The sequence below is a fragment of the Metopolophium dirhodum genome, chromosome 5 (assembly GCF_019925205.1).
Source record: "Metopolophium dirhodum isolate CAU chromosome 5, ASM1992520v1, whole genome shotgun sequence".
NCBI lineage: Eukaryota > Metazoa > Arthropoda > Insecta > Hemiptera > Aphididae > Metopolophium > Metopolophium dirhodum.
The window spans coordinates 26,745,393-26,758,943 of record NC_083564.1 but is presented as its reverse complement, the minus strand read 5'-3'; the positions used below and the strand labels follow the sequence as shown (position 1 = coordinate 26,758,943).

The 13,551-nt window shown below is 30.1% G+C and overlaps 2 protein-coding genes across 4 annotated transcripts in view; one reads left to right on the top strand and one right to left on the bottom strand.

Annotated features, from left to right (window-relative positions):
* Positions 1 to 7,514, top strand: part of LOC132945674 (zinc finger MYM-type protein 1-like) — a 50,922-nt gene extending 43,408 nt beyond the window's left edge. The window contains exons 2-3 of the mRNA XM_061015439.1: positions 5,179 to 7,223; positions 7,306 to 7,514. Of these exons, the coding sequence (XP_060871422.1) occupies positions 5,179 to 7,223; positions 7,306 to 7,419 (2,159 nt within the window). The 3' untranslated portion in view covers positions 7,420 to 7,514. The remainder of the gene's footprint in view (positions 1 to 5,178; positions 7,224 to 7,305) is intronic.
* LOC132944876 (potassium voltage-gated channel subfamily KQT member 1) overlaps positions 1 to 9,049 on the bottom strand; it is a 264,923-nt gene extending 255,874 nt beyond the window's left edge. The window contains exon 1 of one of the 3 annotated variants that reach the window (XM_061014406.1): positions 8,559 to 9,049. The gene's annotated coding sequence lies outside the window, so the exon portion shown is untranslated. The remainder of the gene's footprint in view (positions 1 to 8,558) is intronic. The other 2 variants (XM_061014407.1, XM_061014408.1) reach the window with 2 other exon arrangements.
* Between the last annotated feature and the right edge of the window lie 4,502 nt (positions 9,050 to 13,551).

The window sequence follows — 13,551 nt, the reverse complement described above, 5'->3', positions numbered from 1 at the left end:
ACATACTAAATAATTACCTATTCTATTTTAAATTTAGTATTATGTAATTATCACATCACGTTTAAAATAAATAATCAAAAGACAAAACTTTTTTCGTTAAAAATACTGATAAACTATTCATTGTATTAATTCCACCACTTTAAATTAATAAGCCTTTTTGAATTTTAGGAGATTTTTATTATCTAAGCAATATTAATATAATTTTGATAGTCGTACTTTTGTTTATATATTATCTATTCATTCATAAAAATTATTTGTGTAATTGGAGAATTCAAAGGGTCTGGTGTTGCAAATAATTCAATAAATACGAAAAAAAAAATAACTCTAGCCAGTATTTGAGTGTCAAAAATATACTATTAACGAGCATCAGTTAGAATTGTTTTTCAAATGTGGTGAATTATCATTGATTTCAAAGCTGAACAGTAACTAGTTATAAAGTTACAGAAATCAAAAACTTTGTAACTCCCAAGTTAGTTTCTTTCTTGAAAGTTTATAACTTATTCGGTTACAATTTCGGATTATTTATAAGTACCTTAACTAACTATCCTTATAAATTATATTTCCACCTATCGTAAAGTGTTACTTTTTCAAAAGAATAGTCAACATAATTGGCATATGTAGGCATCTGCATTTTAAGTATGCAACTATAACAGAACTTAGTTATTAAAATTGAATAACTTGTCCAGATTATTTTGATTTCATATAAAATACAATACTAGTACATAAGTTAGAAGTTAGAACACTGACTTGCTGTTCTACGGTGAGCCTGAAGTGTTTGTTCTCAGTACTGTTTCCTTACTTTTTTTTTTTTATATGCATTCAAATAAGGAAAATAATTACGTAGGTACTTCTATAATAATATTATAAACTATTCACTGACTTTCAACCATCGCAAAACTATGTAAGGTGGTTAAACAATTGTTCGGAAAAACCAAGATTTAAATGAAAACTGTATAAAATAAATAAATTCATACAACGTTCAAACAATTGTGGCTATCACAAATATAAATACATTTTGTTCAAATATACATAATAAAACCCCTATCTCGATACCGCGGTTAAATTTTAATGGCAATTATATTTTCCTCATCTCTCCATATTTGAGCATATATTATTGCAAATATTGAAACATTCAGCCAACCTCTAAATACCTTGCATTTGTTATTTATATACATAAACGATTTTCCCTTTAGTCCGGACTGATACGCATCTATACCGACACAATTTTTTGGTCCACGAGAATGCGGAAATGTAATTTCCGTTGAAGGAGGAATGTTGATGAGCCTTCATAAGATACGGCTATTTAAAATGTAGTTTGTTATGGTAAATATCTTATAAGGGAACGTTCATTTCAAATCGAACCGAACCCCAAGTTTGCAACTAGAACAAATAAATAACAAATAGTGCCTAACACAAAATATAATAACACGATTATTAATTACACTGTTAAAAATGTTTAACTTTTTCGAAAAATCACTAACAGAATTTGTGACTTTGACGTTGAATTTAAAGTGTAGTATTTGTATAATTAATGACTGTTAAAAATAAAACCAACTTTTCTACTTATTGCTCAATTAAGTACATATATATACTCCGCGGTCAGTACCTACGCAGTAGGTATGTATAGTGTATACTTTATATAATGTTATACGGTCATAAACAAATTCAATATGATTTATAATCCGCATACTCGTCTACAATGTTTAATAGACAAACATTATTTACCTAAATTTAAATTAAATATAAAATATGAAACCAGCACGTAATTGTCTATTCTTGACTGTAAAAATACCAATTTAAAAAATCTAAAAAAAACTTATTTATTCAAATGTGAACTGGTTTTTTATTTATTAATGACAATATTCTCCTAATTGTATAGACGACGTAGGTACATGATTATTTAATTAATTAAGTATTATTATAATACTTAACAATCATAGTTTTACTATCAACCATCAAATTTAATTTAATTAGATTGTATTCAGAATAGGTATGTATAATTGCAAAATTATTACTAGATTAAACAATAGAAATGAAACGAATGTTTTACAATATACGGAGTTGAATAGAGTTTAAAAACATATTTATTTATACAGACTAAATTATTGTGTAGGTAATTATATTAAAATGTACTATTATATAATACTAATTAATAATATAGGTAATTATAAAAATAATTGTAGTGATGGATAGGCACACACGCATACATGGCGATATAATATTATAATATAAAACATAGTTTTCTAATATGCAATTTTACAATATTAAAATACATATAAATTGTATGGATTATGGAAAATCGTATTAAACAAAGTGGTCGATTTTAATAACTATGGTTTGCTTGGAATAGCAAATCCGGCTGAAAGGAAATTGTGTTTGGTCAACAAACCCGAGAAATTATATTGACATAATATCCATTCAAAATGAAATATAAAATATCTTATTGATAAATAATATTAACTTTTATTTTCATTCCTTTAATTAATTAGTATTTATAAGGTATTCAAAGTTTATTTTAATAATATATTATATGAGTTATTGATTGCTGTAGGCACAACATATTATAATCACTTGTTCTATGCAAGTTCCTCAGAATATAACTCAACTGAAAATTAAGCTGGTATAAAACATAAACATTACGAACTTTTATTTTGCAAATAGAAATAAACGTGAGCTTTACAAATATTATTATTATTTAAAACGATTACGCTCGGTCAAATTATGGATAGAACTACACGGAATAACAATATGTACCTAAAAATATATTATGGCCACTAAATGGAAATAATTTGTATTTCATCATCTAACAAAGTCAAAGACAATTATTGTAAATTACCCAGTATAGACGACTTATAATTATTAAACTCTACTTAAATAAGATTATACTCGCCTCGCTCAAACGTTTATTTTATTAAAAGTAGGTAGGTAGATACTACACGCCTAATACAAATTCATCATAAATCTGATTACATTACGACTGTTTACGCTATAAAAAACAACAAGGAAATCTAACAAAAGAAATTTACCAAAGATTAAATCAAATATTATTACAGCCTATCTGGATTAAAGTGTAAGGAATTCCATCTCAAAGTTAATAAAATTAACATGAAATCAATAACTTTAAAGGCTAAAACTATTTTTCACTACCTGCGCAATAATTATTGTCACGTTAAAATTGTAAAGTAAGATTTCACACCATTATCGAGGAATGAGATAAGCTGCACGAACATTTTTAATAATTAATATATACGTATTATTAGTTTTTAAGATACTTAATATACTACACTTGATTCGTCCATGATCAATAACCATAATATTTATAAATGCTGACTAAACAGGTTGGCCTTTATTAAATCACGTAGTACTACAATATAACTACTCAACACTAAACAGTAAGCAATAAATGTCAGATATCATATTCCAGATGTCTATACCTATATATAAATACATCGCTATCTATTTACTTTCCATACGTCCATAGTGAAAAATATTTACTTTAGTCGAAATATCGGTTAATATTGTGTAATTTTAAAAAATCAATGAGAACGTTTCAACAATTCTTAATTTGAAATAAAACACTCTAGGACAATAGACATTAGGATTTAATATAGATATAATTAAACTAAGGTTACGATGGTTTATCATTATTGGTTATAGATTTATATAAATAATAATTATAAATCTGTAGAAAAAAATAATTTAAAGCGAAACCTATCAATTACATTTTCTTTTCAATCAGGGCTGGTTGGTTTACAGTATCATCTTTTATTTTTACTCAATTTTATGTACTATTCTTAGGAAAATAAAAAAAAATGAGTGTAATAATGTATAGAGTGCATCAAACATAGCTTTTCCATGCATGATGGGTCATCCACGATTATGGACAAGTGGCAACTCAATTGGTTGGATATTGAATAAAATAAAATTTCCTAATCTAAATCAAAAGTATCCAACATGTATTTTTTTTCATTATTATTATTTATAATTATTTTATAGACGTTTTATTAAAAAAATAACATTGCTGCTCCACAGTTATCAGACACTTGTGACTAAAAAATTATTACTCAAAAACATTCCATCCAACTACAACGTGACCACTGACCATAAATAACAATATCTACTCTACAACGATGTATTTTTTTTACTATTTTTTTGGTATTTTCACGATAAAAATCACTAGTGTATTCGATACCCAATATATCTACGTATGACAAAACTATAGAAATCACTTAAAATTACAATACCTTCCGGCCAGCACTATTATATTACCACAACATGGGTCACACGAAAAATGTACGGAAAGTTCCCATGTACATAATTGTATTTTATTCAACAGAATTTGATTTGAAACTAGTATACTAGAATTTTACATGTAACGTAGATAATTTGTTTTATAATTTCACTTGGGCCTCATCAGATACTAAAAACGATTATACTCGAATAGTAACTAACGGCATACTATTGTAATTTTATAGCCATTACAAGTAATTGGAAACAGTTAGGTAGGTAGGTACACATTTTGAACTTAACGCTATTAATATAAATAAAGATAATGGCCAAGAAGTCCCACGCATTTTGATGCCCTTACAGAATAATCCAAAAATATGGATAGAATAGCAACATTTTGAATCGTATACCCTATGTCATCATTAATTATGGGTACAATGCAAATGTACGCACCTATTACATAATTTTTAAATCTTTCAAAATGTTATTAGTTGTTTAGTAACTATGATTGAAGTTTTCATAGAAGATCTCATAATTTGTATTTTCATGGGTGGGCCAATACAGTGGCGTAGTTACGGGGGGGGTGTAAGGGGTTTCCACCCCCCCTACACCAAAAAAAAAAACAAATCTTTTTTATATTGGTTAGAATTTTAAATAATAGATAGGTAAATAATACTAGTACAAATTAACATGTGTAATATTATTATTACTATATATTATATTAATATAGTTATAGAAATTATTCGAGTGTTTACACTTCTGAGTTTTATTTTAAGAAAATCAATTATAAAATCGACGAAAACAGCGATAACGACCTCCATAAAAATGATCTAAATATTAAGACTCTTGAAACCTGTATACCTTCTTCATCTTTTACTTCGGTTGATATAAGAATTAATGACATAACATATTTTGTTAACCATGTATTGTCTCATAGTGAAATTCATACAGTTATAAATAGTATATGGACACCAGATATAACGTTTAATTTTCCTATACATAAAAACTTCGATAAAAATAAAAAAGGGCAAACGAGCAAATTTCAATTCAATTGGTTATTAAGATGGCGATGGTTAGCATACTCAGAAAAAGAAGATGGTGCATTTTGTAGACTTTGTGTTGCTTTTTCAAAATCTGAAGGTGGAATAAATGGCCAGAAACTTGGTGCTTTGGTATTAAACAAATTTGATAATTGGAAACACGCTATAGAAACATTTACTAAACATGATAAACTAAATTATCATATTAAAAGTGTAATAGACACCGATAACTTTTTAAAAATGAGAAATAATCCAAGTATATCCATTGAAAATCAATTAGATACAGCCCGTAGTAAACAAGTAAATGAAAACAGAATAAATATTTTACCTATAATTGAAGTTATTATTTTATGTGGTCGTCAAGAGCTTGCAATACGAGGACATAGAGATTTTGGTAAAATCAATGTAGAAACAATGCAAACTACAAATGAAGGAAACTTTAGGGAACTATTGCGGTATAGAGCTCGTGGTGATCTAAAGCTTAAAACATTTCTTGAAGGTCCAGGTGAACGAAATAAATATATTAGTCCTACTAGCCAAAATGCTATTATTGATTGTTGCAACACGGTAATACTTAATAAAATTGTAGCTAAAATAAACAAAGCAAAGTGTTTCACTGTCCTTGCTGACGAAACCGCCGATGTATCTGGTATAGAGCAAGTGTCTTTATGTGCTAAATATGTTGATATAGATGAATTAGTTGTCAGAGAAGATTTTTTGCAATTTGTTCCTACAAACGATTTAACTGGCAAAGGCTTAGCAACTCTTATTATTGAAAATTTAAAGGCGTTCGGGATAGAACTTAAGTATTTACGTGGACAGGGGTACGATGGGGCTGCAGCTATGTCTGGACAATTTAATGGTGTTAGGTCACATATTTCTCAATTGTATCCGATGGCAACTTATGTTCACTGTACAGCACACACCCTTAACTTGGCAGTATCTAAATCTTGTACAATACAACCAATTAGAAACTGCTTGGGTACGATTGGAAAATCACGAGATTTCTTTGTATACCCCAAACGAAAAAATATACTTTTACAAGCAATCGAAGACTTTAATGGAACAATTAATGCAAAAACATTAAAACGCAACTGTGCTACAAGATGGATCGAACGTTTTCATTCAGTTCACGATTTTATCGAACTTTTGGAATGTGTCGTTGATTCCTTAGACACTATTAGTAGTTGGGCCGATGGTGATACCTCAAGTCAAGCAAATAATTTAAAAAATTCAATCTTACAAGGAGAGTTTATCATATCACTTTTGGTTTTATCGAAAATATTTGCAGTTGGATTGCCACTATCTAAACAATTCCAAAGCGTTGCCATTGATTTAAGAGAAGCTATGATATTAGCTAATGCGACACTGTCTGAATTAAAAACAATTCGAAGTAACATTGATGAATATTTTCATGAAATCTATACAAAAGCATCTGTTCTAGCTCAGGAGTTGTGTTTTTCAATATCATTACCTCGAATTGCACGTAAACAAAAAAACAGAGATAACTATTCAGTGAACACGCCTGAAGAATATTTTAAAATAACAATATTCATACCTTATTTAGAATTGTTTATTAACGAAATTGAATCGAGATTTATTGAACATCAGAAAACATTAAAAGGATTTCAAAACTTATTTCGAAAAACGTCAGAAATGACAACACTTGAAAAAGATGAATTTATTAGTTTGATAGATTTTTATAATGATGATTTGGCAGATAACAATAAAGATATTTTGGTATCTGAGTTAAAACTTTGGCGACGTAAAATACTTGCACTAGATAAACAACCTACAAATGCTATGGATGCTTTAGTTATCTGCAATAACATGTATCCAAATATATACAAATTACTACAAATTTTAGCAACACTACCTGTTTCAACAGCTTCATCCGAAAGATCTTTTTCATCATTAAAGAGAATTAAGACGTACCTAAGGAATACAATGTCAGAGGTATTTATAAAATTGTATAATATAATATATAAGAACTAATTAAATAAAAATAATAAATATGAATGATATTTTACATTTTTAGAAAAGATTAAATGGTTTGGCAATGCTCTCCATTCATCGTTCAATATCAGTAGATGCAAAGGAAGTGTTGGACGAATTATCTATTAACAAACGTCGAGTGGATTTTATTTTATGAATTATTATAATAAACTAATATAAAACTATAAAAACTATTTATAATTAATACAAATTTGAAACAAAATAAAAATAACGTACGTAAAAAACTAATAACTTGTAATTTGTATCATAAATATATTTTAAAACCCCCCCCAGAAAAAAATCGTATCTACGCCACTGGGCCAATATGAATTTATCTTTTTACATTTTTACATTTTTTTTTTACCCAACCTATAATCTCCTAAACCAGCATTTCCCAAACTGCTGTCCATGGATCCCTAAGGATCCACATGTATATACAGAAGGGGTTCGCGAATTATTATTATTTATTATTGTTAGGTTAGGATATTTTTATTACGGCGTCCGCAATCATTTTTGCTATAGTCTAAGGCAGGGGACACCAATTAATACTTTCCGTGGGCCACATTAAGAATTTGGAAAATTCTCGCGGGCCATACACATTCAAAGTACATAATATTTATTATCATATGCTGATTGGCCAAAACTATTTTATTTCTTAATAAAAAAAATACACTCGTATTATACCTAACACTATAACCAATGAAAATAGAATTACATTTAATAAATAAGTGAAAAAATTATGAAATAATATTTTTAATGTGATAAATAGCAGATCTTGCTCTCAACTAGCTGCTTTAAGTTGGGGTTATGGTTTGTGGTCGCTATCTTCATCATTATTTTATTAATTTAGACTCTAAGGGGTCCGGCGGAGGAAAAGTTTGGGAAACGCTATTCTAAACTATTTATTTTTTTTTTGCCGGGTTAAAAATATGTTAGTTGAAAACACAATACAAAAATAAATGAAATTCGATTTAAGTCTTAAAATAAAGAATTTATATTTTATTATTAGGTGTACATGAATTTCCCAGACCTATCGATATCTAGGTAATACGAAGCATATTACTCGGCCACATAATCTTTGCAGGCGGCAAACATAACGTCGTCATTGTAATAAAAGAAAATCTTAGGATTTTCTCTACACGCCGAGTTTATCTCGTGTCGACCAATAATTATAATGGCTATTACAGTACCTATTATATTATACATATGTTCGCAAAGGCCGGTTTAACACTCTATTCTACTGCTACTTTTTTTTTTTTTTTTGCTATATTCTACGATGACCAGGACGTGTTTTACCTGTACGTCCTTAAACGGCCGCCACGTGGAGGACGCGCGGAACCCGTGACAACGGCACAAATATGATAACGAGAACACTGCGGCTGGTGGCGGCTTCGACACTCGTCCAAATGAAGAAAATATTATATTTAAATACGTTTTATCGCAAGCCGGACGGCCGGCCGAAAGTTCAGCAGTTCGAGAGAATAATAACAACAATGTATCGTTCGTATAATACATATAATAATATTATTATTATATATCCCATACGACGATGTCGTTGTTCGTTTGCATGAGAGGAATATTTTTTAAAAATGACGAGAATGAAAACATCAAACGAAAACCGCGGAAAAACGTACGCGCGAACCAAGAGCACCGCTGCAACGACGACGACACCACAGCACCGGCGCCGACCACGGACCGACGCTGTTAGAATATTGCGGCGTACCGTCGCGCGCGGTCACCGCCGAACCCGCCGCCGATTTTCCCGCGACGCCCCGACCGGCGACGACGTTCACGCGGTAGTTCTCGCCTCGACGTTATTTTTCGGTTTTTTTTTTTTTTTTGGTTTTCCTCGTGGGTTAGGTGTTGTTCATGTTACATCGCGACGTTGACTCGATACGAAATATTCAGGGGTCGCTAAAATCGTCGTGCAGGTACCTAAAACTATATTTTTATGGACAGTCATTAAAAAAAGAAACATGTAAACCGAACCCACCGCCGATTTTCCCGCGACGACGTTCACGCGGTAGTTCTCGCCTCGACGTTATTTTTCGGTTTTTTTTTTTTTTTTAGTTTACCTCGTGGGTTAGGTGTTGTTCATGTTACATCGCGACGTGACTCGATACGAAATATTCAGGGGTCGCTAAAATCGTCGTGCAGGTACCTAAAACTATATTTTTATGGACAGTCATTAAAAAAAGAAACATGTAAACCGAACCCGCCGCCGATTTTCCCGCGACGCCCCGACCGGCGACGACGTTCACGCGGTAATTCTCACATTTACGTTAATTTTCGGTTTTTTTTTTTTTTTTGGTTTTCCTCGTGGGTTAGGTGTTGTTCGTGTTACATCGCGACGTGACTCGATACGAAATATTTATGAGTTGCCGAAATCGTGTAGGTACCTCAAACTATATTTAAAAAACGAAGCGTGTAAACAGCTGTGGATTTTCAAATATTCTAGATACATACCTATACCCGTAAGTTGAGTAGGCCAAATTGTTTTTATTTTTATAAATCATTTGCCATTATCTAGACGACATCGCCGCGACGAGGAGTTGACGATACCACCCACTGATGGTATCGTCGAGACATTTTTATTTCTTTAAATTACGTATGAAGATTTTTCGAAAATATGCCCATACATGTAGATAATTTGTTTTTTTTTTTATTATTATACAATAATAGCAATATTTAATTACAAACCTGTTTGTATTGGAATGTTATGTCATGTTTATCATTCGTAAAGGTAGTCATTAACAAAATATCAGTAGCTATTTTACTAAAATAAGCAAGTCTGGGAGAGTTATTTTATGACTAGAAATATCAATAATAGACATCATCCTTAAGACAGATATCACAGATATACACAATATTACATCCGATCATTAAAACGGCGTATCCGGTCATTGTGCAACCACAACGATAGTATAATATAAAGTTAAATATTATACGAGTTATGTGTTAAACCTAACCAGCTACTTCAAAAACACTAATATCACAAAATGTAATTCCTACGTCTTGCTCGGCCGAAAAACGGACGAAAATATATATTTCATTCGGGCTATGAAAATAACACTGTTCCAAGACGAGTGGACGGAATTATTGGATATGACGCAGTCGGTGGAGACGGTCAGGCGATTTAAATGCGGAAAATCGCACATTCGCCATCCGCCATCTGTCGGCCAAAACCGGATTGTTGTCGTAACGCTGAGCGCCGAGAATTCGACACACGGACGCCGCGAACGTCCACAATCGTTTAAATATAGATTTGTTTATTCGAAGTGATATCCGGTTATTGCAGTTTACGTTTTGTTTAAATTATTCGTGTGTTTAGGTCCATCATCGCCATACTTATGTATTGAAATCGGTTAGTATCTATGGACAACTACTGTAAACTGATTGAATTAAGCATTCCGAGTAAGTCATTTTACTTAATACAATTAACAGTTAACGAATGTACGAAAACCTATTTCATGATATTCATTGTGCCTAGTCCACAGGTAGATGCTACAACTAGACTACTAGAGGAATGCTAAGAGGCCCCAAATAGAGTTCAAAGTTGGCACTCCCAAAAGTTAAGGTTTATAATTTGTTATTCTGCAGTTAATACTAAATTTTCATGTCGTGTATATCAATTCAGTTTTTTTTTTAAACTTGTGGTTTTTTAAAGTCTAGTATACAAATCGTACAGTTTGGAGTATGATTATTACTATTTTAAATATAATGATAATTTATCTAAGGTTTCAAATAATCGAAACTATATTTTAATTTAGATAAAATGTATTTAAAAAGGCACACTGGACAATGAGTTAATAACATAAAAAATATAACAATAAAAAACATAAAAATACAGAGATAATGAATATATCTACTCCTGTAAGCCTTGGTTTGTGGTGGAGTAGAGCGTTAACGAGTAATCGTACATAAATTATAAGAAAAATAAAATTACAATTGTACACAAATATCAAAGAACAATCTAAAAACATGATTAAATACTTAAAAATAAAATAAAAGAACTTTACAGATTTAATATATAAGAATAACAAAGATCGTTTTAATAATTGTCGAGCTATTATAGTTTCATACTAAAAGCTATTATAATTAAAAAAAAAAAAAAAAAAAAAAAAAAAAACAAAGATCGTTAAATGTGGATTTCACTTAGAGATATTTAATTCTGAAAAAAAGGGTATTATATACGATTATTTTGTCATTCAATAAGTCATAACTCAAAAGTTGGCAACTGGTTAAAGTAGGTTGGACCTAAATAATCTACAAAAAATTGCCCAAAAGTTTTTTTACTGTATCTCACAAGTAAGTTATAAACTCTTAGTTCTCTGGACTTAAAAAAATCAACTGTATTGATATTGTTCCTTATAATATTTTTAATTGTGAAAAGTAATGCATTTTACAATTTCATTTTAAATTAAAAATATAATTTATTATTATTATTATTATTATTATAATCAATATTTAAGAGAGACGACCTCTTTTATGTTCTAACACCTTGTCTGCAGTGATTTTTGTACACATCGCGCGATCTGTACAAAGTAGATAGATTTTTTTATATAATTCGCGATCTATACAACAATCACTGTACAATTAATGACAAGACTTAAAAATTATCTAGACAATTTTTCAATATTGTAGACACCTACTGCGTTTTTCATAAGTATAACTTTAACAGACTTTAATCCGGACTATACGCTGCAGAATTTCAAAGTTCATTAGTAGGATAACACAATAAAAAATCAGTGCAGTTGAAAATAATTTTAATTATAAATGTTAATTCGTGCAAAAAAAATAAATATTATTTTAAATCCAAATTCAATGGCTGTACCTAGATAGTGAGGAAAATTACAAAAATAACAAATTACGTACCTACTTACAAAGCAATACTAACTAAATATTGAAAAATAAGAAATCATTAGACAACAATTAACCCAGACTTAGACATTTGAATCGCTACGACATTGCTGAAGTAGATAATAAGTTGATGTTGGCATTTTTCTATTAGATACATAATAGAACAGACAATAATGAAGTTAAAATATATTATGTATATAAATTATATAATGATGAAATGTTCATATGTATGATATTCTTAATAAGTCACATAAATAAACAGAACATGGAAGCGTCATGGGGACATGGTAAACTACGTAAAATAATTAATAATTTAATAAATTAATAAATAATTACGATAATATATGTATATACATCAGGTCTTGTTATTAAATTTTTTTCAAACAATTGTGTACGGTGTTTAAAAAAATTAAGATTAAAAAAAAAGGTTGTTTTTAAAGTCAGAATCAGAAGTAGTAGTAGAAAAAAAATATGTAAAACATTTTACTGAATTTATTTCATATTTTTGACCAAGTGAAAATGTATTCATCTTAATTTAAAGGAAAAATTAATAGAAAATTTAAAATGTTTTTAACATGAAAGGAATTAAAATGTATACCATATAATATATATATAGAATATGCTAGTAAAAAGTTTTTCCTAACTATTAAGAAAATAACATTTAATGTCACCCTTCAAAGGTAGGTACCAACTAGATCAAATTTGCAATCTGAAATCATCCCCAATGTTGCAGAACAAAGCATTTTTTCTACCATAAAACGCCGTGTACCTATTCACATACACAAAAACACACATAATTCAATAATTGTAAAATCTCAATACGCATTAATCGCTACGATTAGAATCTAAGAGACTTCACTTATAAAAGTATAAAACGAGTACAACGGTATTCTGCAGATCGATAAATAAATTATCGTTAAAATATTATAATACAATTATAGTATATGTATACCTCTGCGTTATAACATAAGTACAGTATTGGTATATCAATAATAATAATAACAATAATGGTGTTCGGAAAAATAAACGGGCCCGAAATCCAGCCGATGCTGCCGGTCGATTATTAATAATATGATGGTTTGCTTACTGGCTACTAATAAACGATGTTTGTTTTAAATTATCGGCGACGGCGATAGGACGAAATTCGGATTCGGCTCATTTGCAATTTATTCTGACTACCTACACGCGAACAACAATTTATCTACCTGGAAAAACGGCTGAATCGTATTTTACCGAAACCCAATAAATCGAGAAAACCGTAAAATACGTCATTAAGAATATCATCAACCACATCGAGTATGAGATAACAGAACTTAGCATATTTGACAACTTCCGAGAAGAACCTATACGGTTGCGGATTTGGCGGGCCTGTTGTATTATGCGACCCAGTTACAGGCGGCGGCGGGGGAAGTGCCCAGTGACGAGGCGG